Below are 25,335 nucleotides of genomic sequence, written 5' to 3'. Positions count from 1 at the left end.
CAGGAGGGGGAAAAAAATGAAAGGAATCCTATGACAACATTTCATATTTCAGAATTGTACGTACATGCATTATTGCTTGTACATTGGATAAGAATATTTGACGCTTTTGCTTGTACGCATCAACACTCTACAGATACCAATAATGATAATATTAATAAACGGAATATCACTATCACTAGGAACAAATATAATCTTTTATTATAGTTAATAATTATGATGATCAAAAGTAAAATAATCATAACTAGTATTAATTAATTATAATTGCGGAAAAAGCTGTTTTATTGTTTCCGTAGTTGAGACCAAAGTATTAACAATAACTGATAGCATGCCAAACGTTTTGATCATAAATAAAATTATAGCAAATATTGATAAATCATAATCGAAATTTAGACTTTTATATTAATTTTATTTAAGTGTAGTAGATAGTATTAATTTGATATAAATAATTTTTCTACCGTGATCATTTATAATATCAAGAATAATCCATTTTTTAAGAGCAGAGTATTCTGATCGACTCATGAATCTGATTCAAAGGATAAAATGGTGGCAAATTTTATTATTAGATCACTAAGAATTAAATTAAGAAAACATATATATACATAATATATATGTGTCATTCCAGTTCCTAAATCTCCCAAAAATTCGAGATTTTATTTTTTCGGTGCTAATAATATTGTTCATAGACATCTTCCTCCGTAGCCTGCATTTCTAAACAATGCTTGTTTTACATCTTCGGAGCTCATAAATGATCGGTGCTCGCCTACCTGTAATCATATATACCAAAATGATTAGTAGAGAAGCTGTACTTAAATAATTAACTATTAAAATTAATTACAACGATATCTCCTAAAAATTATTATAATTGAAGTTAATTACTCTATTCTTGTTTGATATAATTATGCGTAAACTTTTGTGATTTGAAAAATTACACTATTACCTCTAACATTTGTCTTCATCCAATAAATAAATCCACCCGTTAGTTAAATTTATTAAATTGCTGACGTCGGCAAAAAAAATGAACAAAAGTTTATATTTATTCTCAATTGACTTAGTACAAGTAAATTGCGTGCATGTCAAACAGATCATTCTTTTACCCAAACCAATACTATATATCTACTCTTAATTGTCAAATTATAAAGTCAATGCGAAAAATTTAAATTTTGACCATAATTTATGAACATTTATTACGGTTGTTAGGTTACAGCTATATTTTGAACAATTTTAATTGTGGTTATTATTTTGATCCTGTCGGCATAAACAACAGCTAATTAAGTTGATTGGTATTTGGTGCAATTGTTTACTTTCATTCTTGGTAATTGTAACTAATTAACTCTAAATGTTATAAGTTAATTACAATTAATATGAGCATTAACATTAATTTTGGGGTAAATTACCTCATAACAAGAAGCTTGGAAAGAGAAATCATTGAAACAGCTGATAACACATTGGTGAATATCAAGTCCGAGAGCATCCAGGGTGCTGAGTGTTGAGATCAATAGTCCTGGTTTTGCTGTACAGCATACCTCCACACGAGTGTCCTTGTTTCTCCTTTCTACATCAAACTGATTTAAAAAAAATAAAAATGAATACATAAATAGAAAACAGAAAGCAACTTACAAGGTTGTAATAACTTGTATGTTTTTTTTAATAAAAAGAAAAAATTATGTAACTTAGAGAATTTCTTACGTCTACAATTATTTAACGGGTTATATATAATTTACCCCCCTCTGAAAGGAGGTAAATTGTATCATTTTTTAGTATCACAGGAGGTAAATTGTACTTTATTTTTTTATTAATCCAGGAAGATAAATTGTTTTCAACCCATTATTTAACTAGAGTACGTGTAATATATTATAAAACTACAATTTTACCTATGATATGTGTTCGTCGGGCCTGGATGGATGTAATATTAGGAAATGCTTTACACTCCAATAACAATTATATCAAAATCAATCACATTACAAGTTTTATTACATTTATCATGTAAATCAATCATATAACGAATATAATACAGTTATTATATAATGAGCTCCGATTTGATAAATCTGATGTAAATTAAAATCTTCATTCAGACTTATAAATATATTAATCACGTGCCATTATCTTCGTATACTCATTTAATATTTTTCAGAGTCATTCGTTGTTTAAAAAAAATATTTTTTTAAAATTATGATAAATGTAAATTACCTTTGGGGGGGTTCTCACTGGCACTTGATTTGGCTTTAGGTCCTTGGAGGAGTTTGCTGTGAGTTTGATGATGTGGTTCAAATTCTCAGACATGCCCTCTTCTTGCAACCTGTGAATTTTATGAAGGAGCTCCCTCATGTAATCTATTGTGTCCCCAAGTATGGATGTTCTGTCCATCTGCACCTTAGTTTTGCGTTATTATTTTTTCAAACAATTTTCTTTTTGTATAGAATATAATTTATTACATCATTCAATACGTTTAAATTTAAAAGTTAATATAATATATTGATAGTTCTAGATCAATAAACATCTATGTATATATATATATATATATATACCCATATTCGTGAAAATCGAACCCATAATTTCTTAGTTATGAGACCTCAAACCAGTCGAGCAAGACCTAGAATTTTTAACTCATTTGTGCCAAAAATTTAGGCACGTTGATGTTGCGGATGAATCAACTTTACTATATATTTAATATAATAACCAGTGACTGAAGTACACACAATTTTGTGTTGTTGTTTGAAAATTTTATGATATTTATTTAATTAAATAAAATAGACGAAAAATTAAATGAATAGCTGATCAAACTTGCTAAAATCGAGTGAAATGACATGAATGAAAAATAACTGATATAACTAATTAATTAAAGTAATGGCTATTTATAGAAGAAAAAAATTATAAGTAAAGGTATTTTAGTCGATATAAAGTTTGTTTACGCAAAAGTCGTTTTTCTAAGCCCAAAAGGCCTTGAGCCTTATATGTAGTATTTCTTTAGTCAATGATTTTTCTTTAAATCTTATTGATCAATAATTTGATATGATTATGGAAATAAATATTAAGATTTTTAATTTTTAATAAAAGTAAATTTCTTCAAAATAAAATGAAATGAAAAAAAAAAAACTAATTTTGGGACATAAGGAGTAATACGTACGACACACTTTAAATATAGAAATCCATACCATATATAGAAAATATAGCAATTTTAGTTTTGTAATCTAGGGTTGTTATTTTTAGTCCTGTACAAATTAATTTTATAATTTGGTCCTATAACTTTATAATGTTGGAAATTTAGTCCTTTTCCAGCCAATTCGAGCGAAAATTGTAATTTACTTGTAATCTTAGTCCTGTAAATAAATTCATGAAGGACCAAAAATGCCAACTTTCTCAAGTTATAGGATTAAAAATATCAATGTTTGCTAAGTTACAAGACTAAAATTGAATTTAATTCGATCATGTGCAAGTCACATACAATTTTCTGGTCAAATTGATCCGAAAAGGATGAAAATTGCCAAATTTTTAAAATTATAAGACTAAATTTGAAAAAAATTAATTTATGCAAGACTAAGATTACCACCCCATAAGTTACAAGACTAAAATTGTAATTTTTCCCAATATATATATATATATATGTTTAGTTTAATTGAATATGAGATAAAAGTTCTAAAACTCGAACTTGTCAATATTATTATGTTATTATCCTTAAAAATAAGGATCCAAAGTTGGGGACACACGTCATTATTTCAATTAGAACGAACAATCTTTAAAAAAATAGAATTTTTATTTTAGAACGCGGTTGGGAAAAAAATAAGTTGTAATGGCAGCACCAATTTGTTACCTTGCTGATCTTAGGAACGATTGATCGGAGCATGGAGAGGCGATCGTTCAACCTTTTCCGGCGTCTTCTTTCCGCCATCAGGTTCTTGGATGGCTGCCCGTTTGGCTTCTTCGCTCTGCTCTTCTTCTCTCCGATGTCATTGCCAGTCTCGTCCATGTTTATAAGCGTATCGACGACCTGACCGGTCTCAACCTTAAAGAAACCGTTTACGACGTTGTCCAGAAACCCGACTTCTCCGTTCATCTCTTCCACGTACTCCTCTTGAACTGGCGGCATTGCTGCTACATCGTCCATGTCGTAAAACGAACTGATTTCGGGCAGAGTTAGAGCGTCGAGAAACGGGCAGGGATGTCCGAATTCGGCTGGTGAAATGAGTTGCAGAAGCGACGAATTTGCGACGGTTGGCGAATGCAAGTGTTGTTGGTCTGGGGTTTGATGATCGAAAGGGGCGAAGCTCCAAGAATTGGGGAAGACCTCATTTGGGAATGGGATCCAATTGTTGTTGTCTATCTTGGGAGTCATAATTAACTCCTCTAGCAGACTTTGCTGAGTAATCTCCATCTCTCTCTCTCTTTTCTGTCTCTCTCTCTCTCTCTCACACACACACACAGAGACTTAGAAGAAGGCAGAAGTGATTCAAGATGAGGGAGAGTATATATAGATCTATTATTATCAAAGCTAATCCTGTATTAGTATATTTTCCGGCATAAATTAAGTTCGTCAATGACATCTTACACTAGTGAATAAGATTGAAGTTTCATGAATAAGTTTGATGTTGAGTTCTACCAAATTTGAAAATATTCGTCATACTTAATATGATGTATTGTAATATCTGAATTTATAATAATTTATCTCTAAATTTATTTATTAAATCAATTTATAAGTCCGTTGTAATGAATATTTATCTAAAAAAATAAAGGGCATAAATTATGTTCAAGGATATATGGAAAGACTTTGAAATGCATGGAGATGATTGAGGAGCACAATTCATAAATGTCAAATAACAAATGTCCTGGAGATATGTTGGATTATATATTGTGTCTATGTATATAAAAATTCTTTTTAAATAAAATAAATGATATATCTTTTTGCACATGTGACATTATATATTTAACAGGATAAACGATGTAATAGTATTTACAACAAAAAAATCAAATTCCAAAAGATGTGATTTCTATATATTAATTTTATCACGTGAAGGTAAATAAGAGGATTATTATCAAATATATATATATATATATATCTTTAATTATATATAGTCATGCTGCAAGCGGATTTTTGAAATGAAATGGCGCTACTGTGAAGTTACATTAGTATCATCAATGGAACAGGAATAATGCAATTTTAATTATGTAATTTAGGGGTAGCACTTTTTATTATGAAAAAAATTAAATTTTTTTATAATTTTAAACTTTGGTAATATTAATAATTTTCAAGCTAAATTAACTAAAAAATTATATCTGACCTACCTACGATCTAATTCCTTGGTAATTATTTGTAGGAATAGGCATAACGCTAGGTTTTGTGTGTATGAATATATAACACCTAGAGGGACATGATTGGGATGGAATCCACTTTTCTTCTTCACCTATATTAACTTGCCTCCTAAAGCTACATACATTGATAAGCTAAAAAGAAAAAATAATTAATATCTAAATATCTAGCTGGTTCTTCCAGAGTATTTGTGTGCGAATTAATTAAAATATTCTTGTTAGGATAAATTTTTAATTTGTGTTTGAAACGAAAAGAGTGGAGTTAGCATCATAGATCCCTTTGATCGAGTTCTTTGATTGATTATTTCTAGCCCCAACTTAATTTTGGCTATTGTGACACTTAACTTTTGGTTAATTAGCTTTAAGGGTTAAATTCAAATTATCCCGTGAAAAATTGAAATAGGTACGAAACTTCTCTTAAGTAAAATAAATAAATAAAAGGTGTTTAATATTTTGAAAAAGAAATATTTAGTCCCCTCCTCCTTGCTATTTTCTTTGCTCTCGCAATATGCAACTGGTTTTCATATTTTTGCATATATATATATATATATATTATGGCTTTTTTTTTTGTTGGCCTTCATTCATAAAAATTAATTATTTTCTGCATAAAAATTACTACGACTTAAAAATTATAATAATCAATCCTATTTATTAGCGTCGAACATAATTGATGGAAAAACTTAAGTTTTGACCATAATTAGTTGACATTTTATGATTTTACCTATAGCCAAAATATTTAACATAGATTTTAATGATAGCAAATATTTTGGCATCGTTTGCAGATGCAACGACTAATAGCTGTTACACAATCATAATAAAATGTTATATTTCTTCAGATGATTATTAATTATACGAGGGAAAATATTCAATTATTACTTTATTTTATTTTTTCTCCAATCTCAACTAGTCATTCTATTGTGCGTGTATTTGTTTATTACCTATAATTATTGTGCATTTATGCCGATCAGAGCCTGGTGTCCTATACTGCTAAGGAAAATCTCATGGTTGTACTATATCTTTTTCTATTTATGAAAATTATATTACCAAAAAAAAAAAAAATTCTCAGACATGAAGGCATAATATCCACAGAGAAAAGAAATACTGGATTAGCTATTGGATGATTTATTTAATTAATTAATTAGCGAATTTGACAAGAAAACTATTTACTTGATGGTTACTTTATTGCTGATTTTAGTATTAAATATTTTTTGTTGTGGTTTACTATTAAAAATACTTGTTAGTAAGATTTTGGGGAAATTTTTTCAAATTTTTGCCATAACCAGCTACAAAGTTTCGTAATATTAAAATTACTTTTTAATTATAATAAAGAAATATTAATATTTTATAATATTAATCTTAAAATAACAAAAATTTAACTTTTTATCCCTCACTAAAATTCATTGCTAATTACCAAAAAATTTTACATAATTTCTTGTATTAGGGTTATTAAAGTATCACAAAATACAATTATTGGGTCCATGCATCCATTTTACACCCAATAATATTTTACCTGAGAAATTAATTAAATTATTGCAACTTACCACAGTTTTTATTTTTTTATTTTTACTTTTCAACTTTAATTAATTAATTTATGTGTGATCAAAGGTAGGAAACAAGGAAAAAAAAAAAAAATAGGACCTTGATTAAAGAGCACACATATTAAGAAAAGAGTGGGAGTGAGTACTTCACGTGAATGTATCACCACATCAAACTTGAACATGTGGCTGTAACTCATTGTGACCTCAATTTAAGCTGTCAAATCTGCAATTTAATGATGCCAAAGTACTTGAAAAAATTAAAAAAAGTTTAATGAAATTCTTTCTTCTTACAGCTCATAATGGCAGAGCAAGGCTGTCCCTAAACAGTAATCCAAACAATTAGCAATTAATGACAAGATTAGCACAAGATTAAGACTTCTTTGCTACAGACATAAAGATGAGTCCAAAATATGACAGTGCTACGACACGAGTCATGAGCCTACAATATTAATATGATATGAGATGAGATAATTACTTCGATACCTCGATCTATAGTTTATTTCACATACATTATTAGAAAAAAAATATTTTATACAAATTATTCATATTTTTTTGAATAATTATATATACATTTCACGTAAACATTCACAACATTACACAAACCTCCTTATATTTTTCTTTGAGGGGTAATTTTTGTAATTGTGCAAAAAACAAGGATAACTATTAGGTATCCTCCAAAATTCGAACAAAGCTAGAAAACAAAGAATAAAAAACTACCAACTATTACAGATTTTGATAGGAATTGAAAACCCCTCATACAACAATTTTCAATATAAATATTACAGATCTATTCAATTACAGAGATAGAATTACAATAAATAATACAGTATAAAAGAGAGATAAAATATACAACGGATTATAGGAATAAGGCTCAAAAAGCCAGATCCAGCCAATGTAAACCTAAAACCATAAACACACGGTCGCTTGGAACCACAAAGGCCACAAAGACACCAAACAGCTACAAAAGCTATTAGATTAACCCAGGGCCACAAAGGCTAAGATCTTTGATCTATTCAACCACTAAGGCTAGTTCACGAAGAACTGTTTAAGGAACACAGAAGGAGATTAGAGAGAGGAGAAGGGGTTCAAGATCTAAAGATAACACCAGACATAAGCCATCATACATAGAGGAACAAACCATTAAATTTCAGAAGAGAATCCAGGAAGAACAGCAGTGGAGAGAGACCCAACACCAGAGAGAGGAAGAAGACGAGAGAAACAGAGAGACGAGAGAAGAAAATTAGGGTTTTGACTAAGAGAGAGAGAGACAGACCATTTCAAGGGGTCAAAGCGAGTACCCTAGTGGATCGGGTAAGGGTAATGGGCCAGGGACAGAAGCAATTGCGCCAAGCACCATGAGACGGACCAATCCTAACTATCCAGGGAGATGGGCTGGGCCTAAAGAATTTGGGCCACAAATATTTACAAGGATGGCTTATGTAAATAGAATTTAGATCAGAGAATGTAAATATAATTATTACCTATTAATATATATATATATATATATATGGTAAAAGTTAATAAGTTAAAAATAAATTTATATATATATATATATATATATATAAGAATAAAACATGTAATGGCTTGCTTTACAATAAAAAACCAATAAAATATTAGCAATTATAAAAATTAATATATCACCTCGTTATATGTATTAGGTGAGAATTTTTTTATTTTTCTGATCTGATAATTTTTTTTTAATTTTTATAGTAATATAAGTGTATATTATGTAAACATTGTCACTATCAACATTTAGTTAAACAAACAAAGTTATTAATATATATAAACAATCAATGATATATACATATATTAATGAAATTAATTTAATGAAAACATATATCTTTGCCACTATATTTGAATGATCACTATTAATCCTATTAATTATTATTAAACTACCACCTCATTTAAAAACTTAAATTATTAGAGAAGAGAATCATTTGATATTAATATCTCAACACGTTTTCTGACTTGCAAATCCCACATGTAATTTTTCTTTTTAACATCTTATTTGATATGATTTTAATACCATATTAAATGACAATCTCATTTAAAAATTTAAACTGTTAGAAAGAAAAATCATTATACGTGCAAGACATGTATTGGGGATACAAAAATGATTGTTTATCTTTATAATCGATCGTATCTACTATGATAAGAAAGCATTCTTAGTTTAGTTGAATTTTAATATTAACATTCTAACAATTATTTATAGTGACAACTCAAATAAAATTCTTGTCGCGGACACAATTTTGCAGACTGTACTCTAACAAATTCAAAATTATTTCCATTGAATATAAATTTATAACATCTGCAACTCTACAATTATAATATTTAATATTCTATTAGTAATATTATCCAATATTGTATCTGAATATTGTACAGAAATGAAAATGTGTTTTTCGTTCCTAATGATTATTCACCTTGGGCAATATTTTTATTTAAAAAGTAAAGGACATGACTTTGTCCAGTGGAACTGTACTATGAATTAAATTATTTGAGATGATTAATTAACCCTAGATGTTGGGAGCAAAGTGCAATGAATTCAATTTCAGAGGGAATCAATATATGATCAAATGCATGTGCCCCGACAAGTAAAATTTTGGACTGTGGAAAAAGTGAAGATAATGAGTTGATGGGAAACTTGGGACAAGATTATACATGTTTTCTTGCATGAAAATTTTGTATTTTTGGCCAATAATTGTGACGCAAAATCTAGTGAGGCTGAGTTGGATTTGGCTTAAATTTGCAGAATAATAAAAGGTGACAGCTGCTAAAAAAAAAAAAAAAAAATTCTTTTTGATAAGACTGAGAGTTTTACTTTTGTTTTCACTATAAAAAAAATTAATTATTACCTACACTGTAAATCTTTACGATTTAAAAATCGTAGCGAATCAATAATATCTATTACGATTAGACAAAATCAATACGAAAAACTTAAATTTTGACCACAATTAACAATGAGTCTCTGTCGTTTTACGTTTGGGCAACATATTTAGTTGTGGCAAATATTTTTGCCCATTGAGCTGTGATTAATTTATATCTATCGTGATTATTTATTTTTAATTATAATAATTAATTATAATGAAAAGATATATATATTTTCTTAGTGTATAATTCAACATAGAAGTAATGGAGAAACAGCGGCGTCCACTCCGAACTTCTCTCCGACAACCACTTCTGGTTTTTAATCTAATTAACAAAGACATAATCAACAACTCTAAACCAATCTTTCCAGGGTAAAAAAGTTTGAAGAGGAAAGGAATAATGAATGGTACGTAAGTTGTGACAATTGTACCTGTTTTGGTTATTATCTATCAATTTTTCATGATTTCGCAACACACATATGTTTGTAGATTTATGACATGTTTTTTCATTTATATATTTTGTATGTTTGGATTAGAAAAGTCTGTTTAAGATTTAAACTGTTTATAGAATGCTCCAAATATATTTAAATAAGTTGGAAGTTTGGTTGCATGTCTTGTAAGAAATAAACACATCATAACAACATTGGGAAGACTCAGTTATAGCAATCCAATACTTAAATTAATTACAAGAGCATAAGAGAGAGTACATGGAGGTCTTAAGAGTACTCGGGGTTTCAAAAGTTATACATGAGGCACGGAAAACTAATATTTATAACTACTCTGCAACTATATATACGATTTCATGTGAATCATCAATCTAAAAATAATCGGACAAATCATTATGAGTTGATACATTGAGTCAGGACAAAATCGGTATAACCGAAATTGAGCCAAAGTAACAAAAAAAAAAAAATAAAAATTGCATAATCTTTATTCTGTATATACTATATATTTGATAAATTAATTTAACACTGTCTTATCATATTGTCGGAATTATATGTTCACGACATTTCACTAATATTTTCATATCTTTTAACACATACTATTTATCTATATGATCCGAGTATGGAACAGAGTTTCTTTTATAACGATCGCCTCTAGTAACCATAACCATAATCAATATCAAAATCAGTCGAGGTTAGTTAAGAAATATAATCAATACACTAAACGTTCTAGCAACATAACATATCCAATGGTTGACAGCTATGATATTTATACATACAGTTTAATTAGATCAGTCACATTCAAATAACGTGAATCATTAAACACACCATCCAGACGACATATGATGTCAAAACTCAACCCAAACAGGACTCAAATTCTTTGTAAGATCATTTTTTTTCATTTCTAGTGGGCCATAATAGTAATAATTTTACAAGGTAAAAAGGTGGATCAAACACTCAAATTACATGATGGTATACCTGGAGGATGTGGAAGTAGAAGCAATAATGCAACTTTTGTTGCATCAATATATCAAATCTGAACAAAAGAGAGAGAGACAGAGAGAGTTAGTAAAACAAGGGATGAGGAAACCATGCGAGGAACAGACAGCCCACAATATTGTCACCATAAACCACTTTTGCATTGTCCGTTTCTTGCTATTCTATATTTGGTAGGTTCAGTTCAGGATTTTGTGTACCATGCACCCCCATGCTGCATGCTCATACATACCACTATTATTCTCACCTACTGCCCTACGCACGTCCCCATTCTGCATGAACTCAAACGACGTCGTCGTAGCCCCAGCATGTGCACATATATATCTATATTAATAGATATAAAGAAACTTTTTTCTCTTACAAATAGAAGTTATGATATCGCCACATCAATTTTATTTTTATGCCAATAATACTCCTAAATTTATTTTCTTTCTTTTATTTTTTTCTTGAAAATATGATAGCGTTGGTTTATATATATTTTCTTAATCATAATATATTTTAAAATATAAAATATTATTTATTATATGCACACAAGGATGACGTGTCATGACGTCTAGTATATATATAGAGAGGGTAAATTGCAGCCACGTCTTATAAGATTTGGCAAAATTATAAATATATTCTCGTTATTTAAAAAAATATATATAAATACTTCCTAATTAATTTTAAGATCTGTGTAACAATGAGTCTATTTTGTTAGTTTTCCATCCAACCCTTTATGAATTATAATTTTATATACTTTTTAGAATTTTATAAATTATTTTATGATCTAATTTTCTCAATAAATTATTTATCTTATCCATTCTTAAGTTAGTAATAAGTCAATCGAGTGTAAATACCAACTTTCATTCAATTTTTTTTTGTTAATTTTGATCGGATGTATTTATTAAACGAAAATAAATCTTAAAAGTATTAAATATATATTTTTTTCAAATCATAAAAATATGTAATCACATTAAATTTCAAGAGAGCAAAAAATAATTATCTCTTTTAATTATTTAAACAAATAGGGTATCGATCTTTATAGGCTGGATTTATAGCTTAATGATTGAAATGCACTGTTCTGATATGACTGGTTCTAACATTGAATCATTAGAGGATGGATTGAGTCAGAGAGAAAAATCATTGGAGAGCTGGATTTTTAATTAGTGCTAATCTGCTACAGTCATTCTGTAATTATAGGAAAATAAATTAGAAAGAAAAACGTGATTTATTAAAACTGAAAAATTGTATTAATATCAAGAAATTAAAAAGGAGAATGTTAGTATTGACATTGATGATATCATATGCATTGGGTAATAAGAATTTTTATTTTATCACATTAATAATTTTTATAATCTTAATAGTGATCAGTACTAAATTAAAGACTACTAACAAAAAAGTTGTACATACACTAGAAAAAATATAATTTTTTTACTCCCCTATGATATTATAAATGAGTGTATTACCCTCTATGAAGAAGAAATAGCAATTTATCTTCCGTGTTAATTAAAATGAATTAATTTACCCCCTGTCTATGGAAATAAATTGATTTACTTTAAAAAATACATGAGGTTAAAATGCTAATTTGTTTTTCATAGGGGTGTAGTTTACTTATTTACTATATTACAGGAGAGTTGCTTGCATTTTTTCGATGGTTAATTACTATAGCCAAAAGAAGAAAATCATGACAAGTATAAAATCAACCACGCTTCACAATGATCATTGATCGTTTTTTCTGGAAGTATATCAAACATTTGTCATGCCAAAAATCACGACAAATTTTTTGGTTATCGCTAAAACCATGACGAATTGATTAATTGTGTGGTAAAAATTTAAATTTTTACTGTGATTTTGGACCGTGGTTAGTAGTATTGATTTATCATAATTTTTAAGTCGTGGTCACAAGTAACAATTTGAATGTTGTCATTAATTTTTTTTCTATAATATTCTGTTTCTTATTTTTTTAGTGTCACTATAAATACATTATGAATTATCCATAGTGATAATTTTTTAAACCCAATGAATTTTTAGAAATTATATCGCCACAAAACTAAATTTATTATTTAATATATATAATAATAATTTAAAAATTACCACAAAGAATTTTCATTAATATTATATTTTTGTTGTACTTGTTCTCTATCGTCTGTTAGTTCACTTTTTTCTCTTTACGAGTGTATATGTGCTAAAATAGGTCTAATTTTTGTGTTTGTACAGTTGCGAATATTTCCTTTTCCTGATTGTTGGTCCGGACTCCGAACAGAATATAGAAAGATGTCGATTCGTCTTTCTCTAATCCAATCAACAAGATGATCAGTTAGACAAAGCGATGCGGTGTCGTTCCTACCTGCAAGTTATGATTCACTATGCTTGATTTTACTTGGATCTGGATCCAAAGGTAAGATTGAACATATTGCTTTGGCTGTAATAAAAAATTTGGATGGTTTATAAGTTTTAATATCTTTTTTTTTGTTTTTTTAATAAGATATCTTTTTAAAACGAAAATCATGATGCTCATATAAAGTCTGAATGGACAATATCTCGTACAACACAATACCAATTGTGTTGTAAGCCATATTATTTACACAATTTGTATGAAAAGATCATGTGACTGACCCAAATCCCTCCTCCCGGGGGGAAGGGGGGAGGATTTGATAATGTATGTAAATGTCGCACATTGGTTGCAGATGATGAGATTGAACCTCCTCTCTAGTGAAGTTTCTTGTCAAGACAAAATTGTGAGGCTCATACGAAGTTGAAGTGAATAATGCCTCGTACAGTGGGACACTGATTGAGTCGCAAGCCACATCAAATATCCTTTTAGATTACCATTTTAAGGATCCAGCCTAGATGAAATCCTCTGATAAAATTAGTATAAGTCAATTTGTAGATGTAAAGCAGCATAAAGGAGTGTTTGCGATAACTTCTACTTTTGTGGTGGAAATAAACTGTAGAAAAAGCTGTAAGTTAAATAATAGTACAAATTAGGAGTTTTTGCAAACTAAAGTTAAAAGTGAAAAAAAAATAAAATTAAAGTTAGAATGGTTGAAAAAACAACTTAAAATTTATAATTTTATTAATAAGTTGCAAAAGTCAGCAGATACTTACAATTTTTTGTTTAAATTAATTTAATTTAAATAGTTCAAAAATAAAAGTCATAAAATAAAAAAACTATTCTCAATATATTAGTGATAAGTATTTAAAATAAACATTTGCAACCACCCCTTAATCATTTACACTATGATGATCAATTGATAGATTCATGTACATCATTTTGAAGAGGTTGGTACACGAACAAAACACCCTTTTAAGGATGTATATAGGTATCAAGTTGTGAAAAATAAAGGATAACGCAATTTGCAGGAGTTGTGTATTAGAATTCGACATAATAGTTGTACTTTTTATGTTTAAAACAATATTGTCTCGCATTAATGTTAATAGTAATGACAATTATTTACCAAGATACCACGATTAAATTTGAAAATAGTATCACTATAATTTTGAGAACTAACGAACCAAAATGGTAGTCCAAAGTTTTTCAAATAAGAATACAATTCATAAAATAGATACATTATTTCATTCGACACACCACTTTAATGGTTGATATTTATTCGGTTGATTGAACACAGTTAGATGATGTCTAGTTACCATCAACCATTATCCATACATCAGAAGTTTGTTATGTATCGTACATCGTGACCAATTATTTATTAATGTTTAATCTGATTGAAATAAATTTGTTAATTAAATTTAGCATTAATTTTCTATTCACCAATTTTCAACATATATTATTATATTATTATATGTAAAAACGAGAGTTAAATACGACGAGAGCCAAGAAATTGTAGGTTTCAAAATATTTCGTTAACAAAAATAAAAATTCTAATAGAAGGTTATTTTAATTTTGAGATAATTATACCGCTTTCTCTTAGAATTTGGTGTAATTACACGTAAACTCTTTGTGGTTTGAAAAGTTATATCTAGTACCACTGACATTATTTTTGTCTAATAAATAGATCTTCCTTAGTAAAAAATTCATCGAATTTGCTAATATCAGCAAAAAAAATGAATGAATATCCATATGTACCTCAATTGACTTATTACTGATTTATTCATATGTAATTTTCTAATATCAGCAAAGTCAGCTAATTTGATTAAAAGAATGAATTTATTAGTTAGACAGAAATAATATTAGCAGTACGAGATATAAGTTTTCAAATGATAAAAAATCTACGTATAATTATACTAAATCTCAGAGAACACCCCGATGATCTGGAGCTTAATATTTCATTGTGGAAATATTGGGTTCAAAACCCATTAAGAATGTGTATGAATAAGTGCGTGGTATGCATGTGGATTAAAAAAATAATCTTAAAAAAGGGCGATGTGATTCCAAAAATAGCTAGAGGGACATAAGCTCAAGTTTTTAGTAGAAAATTTTATGTGATATTGTACTTCATATATGCTCGTTATATGTGTAAAATCTATGTCAATTGTGCTTTAATTTTACTATTTAAATCGTAAAACTTCAAATGGGCATAATTTTTTATTAGAAGAGGTGTTACGCGACAATGCACTTATGATTTTGACCTTCTTTTTTAGGAGAACCCAACCTCTTACCACAATTATTGTGAGGGATGACCGTCCGTTACAAAATTTCATTATTTCAAACAATGTCTGAAAGTTTGTTTAAGTTTTTCTGTTTTTTAGTTCATGTTAGTTGATTATCATATTTTTTTATAATTGTCATTCGAGACCATATTTTACCATATTATTATTAGGAAATTCAGGTATATTTTACCTGAATTTCACAGGTTTTTAAAATAGTCCAAAATTTAATTTGTGTAGAGACATGTTTTACTAAGAATTTTTTTTTAAGTACCGGTAAATCCTATTTTGAGAATTATTTAAAAATAAAATAATTTCTTTTAATTTTGAGTTTTCAAAATAATAGAGACGTATTTGCATTTATTTATTTATTTATTCTATTACTTCCACTCCATCAATTGAGATGCATTGATTGGTAGAGAGTGAAGGAGAAAAAAGCTGTGGGGAATATTGTGAGAATGATGGGGTTCACCAAGTAATTATAGCAGCCAGCCAAATATATTTTGACATTTAAATATCCCCCACAAAATCTGGCTCTAGATTGTGATCAGACACCTGACCTGACCTGACAATCATGTCCCCTCTATTACAACTCCTCCTACAATTTATGTTCCTTTTACACAATCGTTCCTGAATTAATCTAATTTAATGTACTAAATCTATACATATTTATAAAATACAAGATCCAGAAATAGGGATGGTAATACACAAACTCGTAAGAGAAAATTGATAAAATAAAAAATCTAAAAAGTGGAAATGATATTTCGCAGACTCGTTAGAGATAATTGCATTTGTATTTTGTGAATCGATTAAGATTCTTATAAGAGTAGTGTATTGTCCACTGACCAAAATCTTTATAACTGGACTACTGTTATTGAAATTGGATATTTTTACTATTTTAAGAAAAAAATATTGATATTTTTTTATATTTTTTAAAATAAAAGTATAGTTCTAAAGTATTTAATGAATCAGAATAAATTAAATATCTTATTAATATCTTAAAAACAATTTATTAAAGGTTTTTATCTTCAGAAAACTTTGTACATCCTTTATTTTCTTTTCCTTTAGTATTTTTTTCAAATAGTTCTCTCCCTCTTTTCTCCTCGACTCTTATATAATTTAGTCAATGCAATCTTGGGCGTAGATCCTGAATGGAAGCTTAGAGCCCAAAAAGTGTTTGGGGGCAGGCATTATCTGTACATTTTTGGCCCAAAAGTTACTCAAGAACATTTATATTAATACAAAAGAGAAAGGTATTCCATCCTTACAAACGAAAGTTAATAAAACCGTCTCACCAATTTTTAAATATGATAAACATAACTCTAATTGAATAATTTTAAAATTAATTATAGTTACTTTTTTAAACGAAAGTAGTTTTATATCATTTTAACATCAATATACCAATTTGTTTTTTTGTTGTTGTGTTGATAATACCTTAAGTTGGTTTTCTTTTCTTTCTTTCTTTTTTTTTTCTTTTTGAATTGCGATTTGTTTATTAAATATTTTTGGAGAAAATGTTTACTTAAGGCGATTATTACACCTTCGTCTCCTGAGGTTTTTACATATAAATCCCCTTTTGTTTGAGAAATTATATCTAGTATCATGACGTTTATTTTCAGGTAACAATTAGATCCATATATTAGTCAAAATGCATGGAATATGCTGGTATCAGCAAGACAAAATTTAATAAAAATATATATTTGTTCTGACTTATTATTGACTTGTTGCAAGTCAAATAATATTCTTTGACCAAATTACCCTTATAAGGGTAAAAATGTACCTCTCACATATATTAGTGTATGAAAATGTATAAGGATAGTTAATTTTGGTCAAAAAATATTTGCTTGACTTACAATAAGTTTATAAGTCAATTAAGAGTAAATACGAATTGTCATTTAATCTTTTATTAATTGATATCAACAGATTCTATGAATTTTACTAACAAATGGATCTATTTATTGGATGAAGACGAAACGTTAGGAGTGCTAAGTGTAATTTATCAAACTATTGAAAATTTACTTGTCAATATACCAAACATTAGGAGATGATAATGTGTGAAGATTGTAGTTTAACCAGAAAAACAATTGCACAAAGGAAATGAGAGCAGCTGAGACTGTTTCCATTGCTTCAGAAAAATGTTACAGAGGAAATGAAGAATTACAGAGTATATATAAGAGGGAGGAAGAAATCGTTAAAATAACAAACCCGCCTAACATAACCAATCTGCAACTGCTTCCAATAAGTAAAACGTGACTACCTCCAATAAGTAAAACGTAAAATGTAAACACACTTTCTCTAAGATGCGACTATCCTTGGTCCAAGAGGTCTGATGCTACGCCAGCACCTTCAAAGTTCTCATCAACCATGGTAGCAGCAGCAGCAGAACTCATAACAGTGGATGGAGAAGTTCCAATTCCAACAGCCCCCCCACAAGCGGGACTGGGGGCAAACGACACAAGTCCCAGCTTGGACAGAAAAGAACCAAACAGTTTCAACGGGAGAGCCTTAGTAAATGTGTCGGCAAGCTGGGCAAAGCTACGAATCAAAACAAGGGCGATGAAGCCATCTTTGTACGCGTCACGAACGAGATGACAATCAATCTCAATGTGTTTGGTACGCTCGTGAAATACAGGATTTGCAAGAATGTGAAGAGCGGCTTTATTGTCACAGAAAAGAGAAATAGGCAAAGTCACTGATATACCAAAATCAGCCAGCAAATATGAGATCCAACGTAGCTCACATACGGTGGCAGCTAAGCTGCGATATTCGGCCTCCGCACTCGACCGTGACACAGTCGACTGTTTCTTTGTTTTCCACGAAACAAGAGCTGGACCAAGGAAGATGCAAAACCCCATCAAAGATCGTCTAGAATCAGAGCAAGATGCCCAATCGGCATCACAATATCCCTGCACATCCAATGAGTTAACAGCAGGTAGGAACAGCCCAAGAGAAGGGCATCCTTTGAGATATTTCACAACGTGAAGAGCTGCATTCCAATGAATATCACAAGGGTGGCTCAGGTACTGACTTAGTTGCTGCACTGAGTGAGATATGTCGGGTTTGGTGAAGCTAAGGTAGAGCAATCTCCCCACTAAGCGCCTATAAGAATCAGGAGCTTGAAGACGAGCCCCTGTGTCCGAACATAACTTTAGACCTGCGGGAAAGGGGGTGGAAACAGATTTCGCATCCTGCATACCTGTGTCAGAAATGATGTCTAAAACATATTTTGTTTGTGCCAAATAGATACCAGTAGAATTTCTTGCAATCTCTAAACCCAAAAAATACCGGGCATCACCTATATCTTTGATAGTGAATAATTCATGGAGGTAGTTCTTCACCCTCTGTAATTCATCAATGCAGGCACCGGCAAGAAGAATATCGTCCACGTACACCAACAGTGATACCAAACCGCGATCAGAGTTGAGGAGAAACAGACAATGATCGTGAGCACATTGAGTAAAGCCAAATTCTTGCAGTTTCACCGTTAATTCAACGTTCCACTGACGGGAAGCTTGCTTCAATCCGTACAAGGAGCGTTCTAATTTGCAAACAAGCCCTGAGCCTACCTCATAACCAGCTGGAGGAAGCATATATATATCCTCTTCCAAATATCCATGGAGGAACGCGTTATTGACATCCAATTGTTGGAGAGCCCAACCCTTTGCAGCAGCAAGAGCAAGGAAAAGGCGAACCGTGACTGCCTTCGCTACTGGAGAGAAACTTTCAGTGTAGTCGACGCCTTCAACTTGATTGTACCTTTTGGCGATGAGGCGAGCCTTGTAGCATTCTATGCTACCATCAGCCCGTAACTTCAACTTGTAAACCCACTTGCTGCCAATGGCTCGTTTTCCAGGCGGAAGTGGTGTTAATCTCCATGTGTGATTGTTTTCTAGCGCCTGAATCTCTACGTTCATTGCTGCCCTCCACTCTGGGCATCGAGATGCCTCTGCAAACGAACGGGGCTCCTGCAAAATTGACAAAGAAGCTACAAAGGAGGTGTATGCAGTGGAGTTAGAATGCAAAACAGTGGAGTTATGTTGGCATACAAAATCATCAAGCCAAAGAGGACGTTGACGCATTCTAGTAGATCTACGAGGAGGAGTGACTGTAATAGAGGTAGAATCAGCAGACACAGTAGTGGGAGTGTGTTCTGTGACTATAGGCTGAACTATAGTGGATGTAGAAGGCGGAGACTGAGAGGTAACACAAGGAGTATTGGTAGCACCAACACTAACAGTAGGTAGAGGACAAGAAGGTATGTCTGCGGAATAATTTTGTGCATAAGGAAACACATGTTCATGGAAGATCACATCTTTAGATGTGAAGAGGGTGTGATCTTCCAAGTCGAAAACTTTATACCCTTTCTGAGTCATTGAATAACCGAGAAATACACATTTGTGAGCTCGTTTGTGAAACTTTGTTTTATGAGGATCTAAGTTTGTAGCGAAACAAAGGCATCCAAAAATCTTGAAATGTGAATAGGAAGGTGGATGACCAAACAATATTTGAAAAGGAGTTTTCCAGTTGAGAAGTTGCGTCGGTGTCCTATTTATGATGTAAGTAGCAGCCAAAATACAATCCCCCAGAATTTGAGTGGAAGAGAAGCTTGAAATAGAAGTGCACGAGCAACATTAAGAAGGTGTCTATGCTTCCTTTCTACCCTCCCATTTTGTTGAGGGGTGTACACACATGAAGTTTGGTGAATTATCCCAAGCTTTTGACATAATGCTTGACAATTGGCATTGATGAACTCCGACCCATTATCCGAGCGTAACACTTTAATTTTGGTTTCAAATTGGGTGACAACCATGGCTGTGAAATTGAGTAAAGTTGAATGAACTTGATCTTTGTGTTTAATGAGGTATGTCCATAGAGTTCTACTATAGTCATCCAAAATGGTTAGGACATAATTACACCCGGACAAACTAGATGTTTTATACGGTCCCCAAACATCCAAATGAACTAAAGCAAAAGGTGCAACGGACTGAGAATCACTTGGTTTAAACATGACACGAGATTGCTTAGCTTTCGGGCAAATATCACATTTCATTTCTAATGAGTTGGTTGAAATATTGCATTCTCGAATGTGTTTAATCGCTGTCATAGAAGCATGCCCTAACCTCTTATGCCATAAGGAGTCATTACATTCATCAATGGCTGAACAAGAATTAGGAACAGATATACTGGAACTAAGTAAGGGACTAAAAACAGAGGATCGTACTACATAAAGCTTTCTGTTCATGACTCCTTTTGCCACCACTTCTTTACTGACCTGGTCCTGCAAGATGCAGCTAAACTGATTGAAAAGAAAGGAGTATATATTGCTGCTACAAAGCTGACTTACTGAGAGGAGATTTACAGAAAATTCTGGAACGAAAAACACTGAGGTAAGGGTCAGTTTGTTTGATATTCTCACAGTCCCGACATAAGTCACGATTTTCTTAGTTCCATCAGGCAAATGGATGAGATAAGTATGAGAAGGAACAGAATAAGTATCGAAACATGACAAATGTGCACACACGTGATTTGTAGCTCCAGTGTCAATAATCCAGTCACTCGCATTCGGGGCAAAAGGTTCAAGAATGTTACCTGCGAACTCCTCATCGTAGTGTACATAGTTCGCGTAATTTGAGATGGGGTCTGTAGGTGTTTCCTTCTGCTTCATCATTTTAAGTATCTCAGCCATCAAATATGCTACCTCAGATTTTGCTTCACTACTGGAGCTTTCAACTTTGTTAGCCACTCTGCCTTCTACATTTCCAGAAAAATTATGATTCACTCCCATCCTCTTCTTGTCATTCAGCGTTTTGAACCAATCTGGCGTCCCGTGCAATTGGAAGCACGTATCTCTTAGGTGTCCCGTCTTATTGCAATGTGTGCAAACCATGGAGCGCTTGTCCACGAATGATCTACGTTTCTGTGTTTGTTTATATCCTCCTTTGTCTTTGTTCTCCCTCAAAGTTACTTGGTACGCCGCATTGTTCGTGCTGTCTGCAAGTTGAATTTGCACATTTCTCTGCTGCTCCACAGCAAAGATCATCGAGAAAGCTCTCTCTAGATCGGGTAAGGGATCCATCATTAAAAGCTGGCTCTTCTCCTTGTCGAAATTCTCATGGAGTCCCATGAGGAACTGCATTAGTTGCATCGAAGAATACATCTCCCCAATAGCTGCATTGATTCCACAGGAGCATCCTCCACATGTACACTTAGGCGAAGGAGCTAAACAAAATAGCTCGTTCCACAACTTCTTCACTTTCGTTAGGTAGGAAGTCAGTGTCATATCTCCTTGTGAGATTGAAGAAATCTCACGTTGTATTTGATAGATCATAGGCCCGCTGCTGCGTCCGTATCTAGACTGAATCTCCAGCCACAACTCTCTCGACGAACTCACGTACATGAATGCCTCTACGATCTCCTTCGAGATCGAATTCCACAACCATGAGGTTACCATAAGGTCTGCTCTCCTCCATTGCTCAAACAAAGCAGAACCAGCTGGTGGCCGTGGGAATGTTCCATCAATGAAGGCTAGCTTCATTTTACAGCCTAGAGCGACGTATACCGCTCTACTCCAAGTCAAATAGTTAGATCCAATCAGTGGTGTAGATGCCAGCACAAAGCTGGAATTGTCCGAAGGATGTAAATAAAGCACATCCCTCTCGTATTGTTCCTCCGCCGTTGGTGACGCATCCGTCATGATCACAGCTTGTTACTGTGCCCTTAACAGGTGAATATAAGCACATACGGAGTATCAAGAGACCTTCAATATGAAGGCTCTGATACCATGTGAAGATTGTAGTTTAACCAGAAAAACAATTGCACAAAGGAAATGAGAGCAGCTGAGACTGTTTCCATTGCTTCAGAAAAATGTTACAGAGGAAATGAAGAATTACAGAGTATATATAAGAGGGAGGAAGAAATCGTTAAAATAACAAACCCGCCTAACATAACCAATCTGCAACTGCTTCCAATAAGTAAAACGTGACTACCTCCAATAAGTAAAACGTAAAATGTAAACACACTTTCTCTAAGATGCGACTATCCTTGGTCCAAGAGGTCTGATGCTACGCCAGCACCTTCAAAGTTCTCATCAACCATGGTAGCAGCAGCAGCAGAACTCATAACAGTGGATGGAGAAGTTCCAATTCCAACATAATGTAATTATTCTTTATTTTAAGTATGAAAAGTATATATTGAATAATGAGTTTAGCTTATATATTTATAAACTTAAATGAAAAATCTTAATAAAATTAAATTAAAAAACAAAATCCTAATTAATATAAATTATTAAAAATTCTATTCCTTCTCGATTCTCATCATAGGGCGAAACAGAGTCAATATTTTTATTGTATATACGTATTTTACACGTTAGCAAGATTTAGTTTAAATTAAATTGGTCATTATTGAACACGGTCTCAACGAATATATAAAAAAAATGATATGAAATGGAAGAAAAAATTTGTGAAAAAAAAATCATGGTGAGAAAATGAGGAAAAGAAATATGTCGAGAAAAGAAACGCGTAAAAGATGCATTATAATTACAGGTTTAATTAAAATATAAAAATTTATAATAAAAAGAAACATGGAGAAGTAAGATGAGAGATAAACCATAGAGTAGTGTGTGAGAGAAAAAAAAAAGTTATGATTATGAGAATATTCAAAAAAATTAAAATTATTATTCTGATCAATTGTTTAAAAAAAAAAAGAAATGAATTAAAGAGTACTTTGGGTATTCAAAAGTTGGTATAATAAAAAGTTTTTCTTATAATAGTATAGATTAATTTTGACGCGTCATGAAACTTTTCAACAGTATTGTTTTTTTATCACAAAAATTGCCTAATAGTTAAATTAATTTCATTAATTAAACCTAAAATGTAATGAAAAAGTTGAATCTGATACTATTCCTAATGTGATTTTTAGTGTGGGAGGTGGCACATTTGGCTGCGTTCGTTTGCAGATGCCTTTATTCGCTTGTTAATTATAAAGGATTACATGGCAAAGCAAAACTAATTATAAAGGTTTTTGTTAAAATATTAAATAAATATTTTTAATAATTTAAATTTTTATATAAAATAATCCTATAATAATGTTATCAAAATCATGCTAAATAAAAAATTTTAGATTTGAATTTCATTACTACGTTCCATTTATAAAGAAAATATTAATTTCACACTTGCAAAATTTCAAAATAAATTGCAGCTTCTATTTTTGAAGCAATTAAATATAAAATAATTCTCATTTTCAATTGTTTATAAATTATACCCTTAAATGATGCAATCGTTTAACATTCTGTATAAAGTGAATGAAACCTAAAGTATTAACATTCTCTAAAAAGTAGATGCATGATGCCTAAACTATTTTTAATAAAGGGTAAAATATTTTTTTAGACCCATAAAATATGGACAAAATTTGTTTTGGTACCACAATTATGATAGGTTTCACTTTTAGTCCTATAAAATTCATAACACGTATTTTTAATCCCAAAAATCATATGCGTTGTGGTTTTAGGACTAAAAGGTCTAAAAATCACATTTTATAAAATTAAAATGACGTGATTTTGAATTTTATGAGACTCAGCGTCACTTGCCATAATTATAGTACTCAAAAATTTTTTAACCTTATTTTAAGTGATTAAAAAATTATTTTGCCCTATAATAAATGTATCACGTCGTGTATTGGATAAGATTTGCCAACTGCTCCACCATAATTAAAAAAGTAATTGATTAAATGATTCATATAATTAATAAATATGACTTTATATATATGCTTGCATGTCAAGAATGAAACTTTAATCCTAATTTTATGTGGAAAAGTTTAAAATAAGAACCTTAAAAGTTTCATCTTATTCAGAGATTTCAAGATATTATTTCATACAGTTTTTAAAAAGTATTATTTACAAGTTAAATTATAGGATTAAGCTGATAAAATAGTTAAAATAAATTAAGGGAAAGGCGGAGTTGATTGAGTAGTCCCATGATGAGTATATAACAGTGAAGTAGTATCCCTATTCAGTATTCGTTCCTCTTCTAAAAACACTGCTCATCGATCCATCACTGACTGTTTTCCATTCATCATATATTCCAAAGTTATCATTAGGATAACAATCTGTGAAGACATAGAGATGAGTGAACCTCCAAAATATGCCTATCCCTATCCTGCTCAAGGTTCTCTCTCTCTCTCTCTCTCTCTCACATTCTTTAAATTGGAATAATTAGTTTGTTTTAATATATATAGGTCAATATCAGGGGCCTCCAGTGATGGCACCGCCACAATATTATGCTGCGCCTCCGCCCCGGAGAGAACCTGGTTTTCTTGAGGGATGGTCCGTACACCTCTCTCTCTCTCTCTCTCTGTGTGTGTGTGTGTGCCTGCTGCACTCACAAAGATATATATAAAACAAATAAGACAACGCGACTCCTAAATTATGGAAGATACAAGTTCAATACCTCTGATATTAGAGATAATATTGCCTGTTTTTCAAGGAAAAAAATCAACAGTTGTGTTGTCTTTCTTTTTCTTTTTCTTTTTTTTCTTTCAGCAGATTTTTTGCTTATAATAAGTATTTTAGGGAAGAATCTTGCATTTTTACCCCCCCCCCCCCCACAA

At 31.1% G+C, this 25,335-nt stretch overlaps 1 protein-coding gene and 1 long non-coding RNA gene across 4 annotated transcripts in view; one reads left to right on the top strand and one right to left on the bottom strand.

The window, feature by feature from the left end:
- On the bottom strand, positions 534 to 4,551 carry LOC105158704 (transcription factor bHLH93-like). Of its 2 annotated transcripts, none has more exons than XM_020692422.1 (4): positions 3,809 to 4,551; positions 2,188 to 2,370; positions 1,395 to 1,562; positions 534 to 764 (listed from the first exon to the last, which is right to left on the bottom strand). In XM_020692422.1, exons 1-4 carry the CDS (start codon positions 4,367 to 4,369, stop codon positions 678 to 680), a joined length of 999 nt encoding a protein of 332 aa, XP_020548081.1. In that variant the 5' UTR covers positions 4,370 to 4,551; the 3' UTR covers positions 534 to 677. The 2 variants fall into 2 exon arrangements, with proteins under 2 accessions (XP_020548081.1, XP_011073848.1); XM_011075546.2 differs by having other exon boundaries at positions 2,188 to 2,364; positions 3,809 to 4,547.
- LOC105158553 overlaps positions 24,691 to 25,335 on the top strand; it is a 2,302-nt gene continuing 1,657 nt past the window's right edge. Inside the window, exons 1-2 of one of the 2 annotated variants that reach the window (XR_847523.2) lie at positions 24,691 to 24,893; positions 24,964 to 25,051. This is a non-coding gene — a long non-coding RNA (uncharacterized LOC105158553). The remainder of the gene's footprint in view (positions 24,894 to 24,963; positions 25,052 to 25,335) is intronic. The other variant, XR_002286748.1, reaches the window with a different exon arrangement.

This window comes from Sesamum indicum, linkage group LG3 (assembly GCF_000512975.1).
Source record: "Sesamum indicum cultivar Zhongzhi No. 13 linkage group LG3, S_indicum_v1.0, whole genome shotgun sequence".
Classification (NCBI taxonomy): domain Eukaryota; kingdom Viridiplantae; phylum Streptophyta; class Magnoliopsida; order Lamiales; family Pedaliaceae; genus Sesamum; species Sesamum indicum.
This window is presented reverse-complemented; position numbering and strand designations above follow the sequence as displayed.

Bases quoted from the DNA above. Each gene is read 5' to 3' on its own strand.
- LOC105158704 (XM_020692422.1), bottom strand. From the start codon at position 4,369: ATGGAGATTACTCAGCAAAGTCTGCTAGAGGAGTTAATTATGACTCCC. The intron at 2,371-3,808 runs GTAACAAATTGG...CGCAAAACTAAG, and splicing joins TCGTTCCTAAGATCAGCAAG to GTGCAGATGGACAGAACATC. The intron at 765-1,394 runs GTAATTTACCCC...ATATGATTACAG, and splicing joins TCCAAGCTTCTTGTTATGAG to GTAGGCGAGCACCGATCATT.